The sequence below is a fragment of the Rhagoletis pomonella genome, unplaced genomic scaffold, assembly GCF_013731165.1.
Source record: "Rhagoletis pomonella isolate Grant_MI unplaced genomic scaffold, Rhpom_1.0 Rhpom_scaffold_00013, whole genome shotgun sequence".
In the NCBI taxonomy this organism is placed as follows: Eukaryota; Metazoa; Arthropoda; class Insecta; order Diptera; family Tephritidae; genus Rhagoletis; species Rhagoletis pomonella.
This window is the reverse complement of record NW_023458567.1, coordinates 440,067-441,500: the sequence shown is the minus strand read 5'-3', so window position 1 is coordinate 441,500 and position 1,434 is coordinate 440,067. Positions and strand designations below refer to the sequence as shown.

The following is a 1,434-nucleotide window of genomic DNA, read 5'->3' as shown; positions in this document are numbered from 1 at the left end:
GCAGACAATGCTATTGAACATTCAGATTATCGCGCAAAACTGGCACAGATTCGCCAGATATACCATCAGGAGTTGGAGAAATATGAACAGGCGTGCAATGAATTCACTACACATGTCATGAATTTACTTCGGGAACAAAGTAGAACAAGGTAAAAATATTCGATAGATAATATCAAAACTGTGGTTTCGTAAACATTCGTTTTTAGACCAATTACACCTAAAGAAATCGAGCGAATGGTTCAAATTATTCATAAGAAATTCAGCTCCATTCAAATGCAGTTGAAACAGTCGACATGTGAGGCTGTCATGATACTGCGATCACGGTTCCTCGACGCTAGGCGTAAGCGCCGCAATTTTAGTAAACAAGCTTCCGAAATTTTAAATGAGTACTTCTACAGTCATTTGAGCAATCCCTATCCATCGGAGGAAGCTAAAGAGGAGTTGGCGAGGAAGTGCGGAATAACGGTGCGTTTGTAGTATGCTGCACGCTTCATGATATTTATTTACGATTTATAATATCTTACAGGTTTCGCAAGTTTCTAACTGGTTTGGAAATAAACGCATTCGATACAAAAAGAACATAGGTAAAGCACAAGAAGAGGCAAATTTGTACGCAGCCAAGAAGGCTGCAGGTGCTTCGCCATATTCAATGGCTGGCCCGCCCAGTGGCACTACAACACCTATGATGTCTCCAGCGCCACCACAGGACTCCATGGGATATCCAATGGGATCAGGTGGTTATGATCAGCAGCAGTACGATAATAGCATGGGCGGTTACGACCATACTCTACATCAGGACCTTAGTCCTTGAGGTGGCTTAACATACCGAAATCCAAACGTATACGATAATATGACTATTAAAAAAGCAACACTTTCTATTTATAATGTGTAATTATTTTAAGAAAATAAAATATCTAAACATTTTGCGAACAGGTGAACCAATTTTACTTCAGCTTTCACTACATTTTGAGAACTAACAGAAAAAATTTGTCAAAATCAGTGTTACACCAGTCTACTTTTGTACGACTTCACCATACATACTTAAATTTATTGGTTCACTTAAGCTCCGTATGTGTATACGCAATTAATAACCATGTATACGTAATATTGCATACGATAAAATGTAGGCATCTATATATAATTTGAATTAAGAATAACAATCTTTTATTGAAATGAAAAACCGTATACGAAACTTTAGATATAAATATTAACAGACATAAGTTATAAAAATATAAAAAAATATGTGCAGATACTAGCTATCAAATCCTGCTATTTTAAATGTAAGGACGATAGCATCTAATGATAGAGTGCAAATGAAAGTAGATGAGCGCAAAAAATTTAATGCTTTCAAAAACCCGATTTTCGTTATTTATGTTTTATCAGTTTTTGCACAACCTTTTCCCTGTAATGCAGTAGTGTTACCCAAGATTTTTT

At 36.2% G+C, this 1,434-nt stretch overlaps 1 protein-coding gene across 1 annotated transcript in view; it reads left to right on the top strand.

Moving 5' to 3' along the window:
* The window catches only part of LOC118748250 (homeobox protein extradenticle-like), a 4,272-nt gene extending 3,461 nt beyond the window's left edge, over positions 1–811 (top strand). Inside the window, exons 2-4 of the mRNA XM_036482625.1 lie at positions 5–149; positions 207–465; positions 527–811. Coding sequence (XP_036338518.1) covers positions 5–149; positions 207–465; positions 527–811 — 689 coding nt within the window. The remainder of the gene's footprint in view (positions 1–4; positions 150–206; positions 466–526) is intronic.
* The last annotated feature ends 623 nt before the right edge of the window (positions 812–1,434 follow it).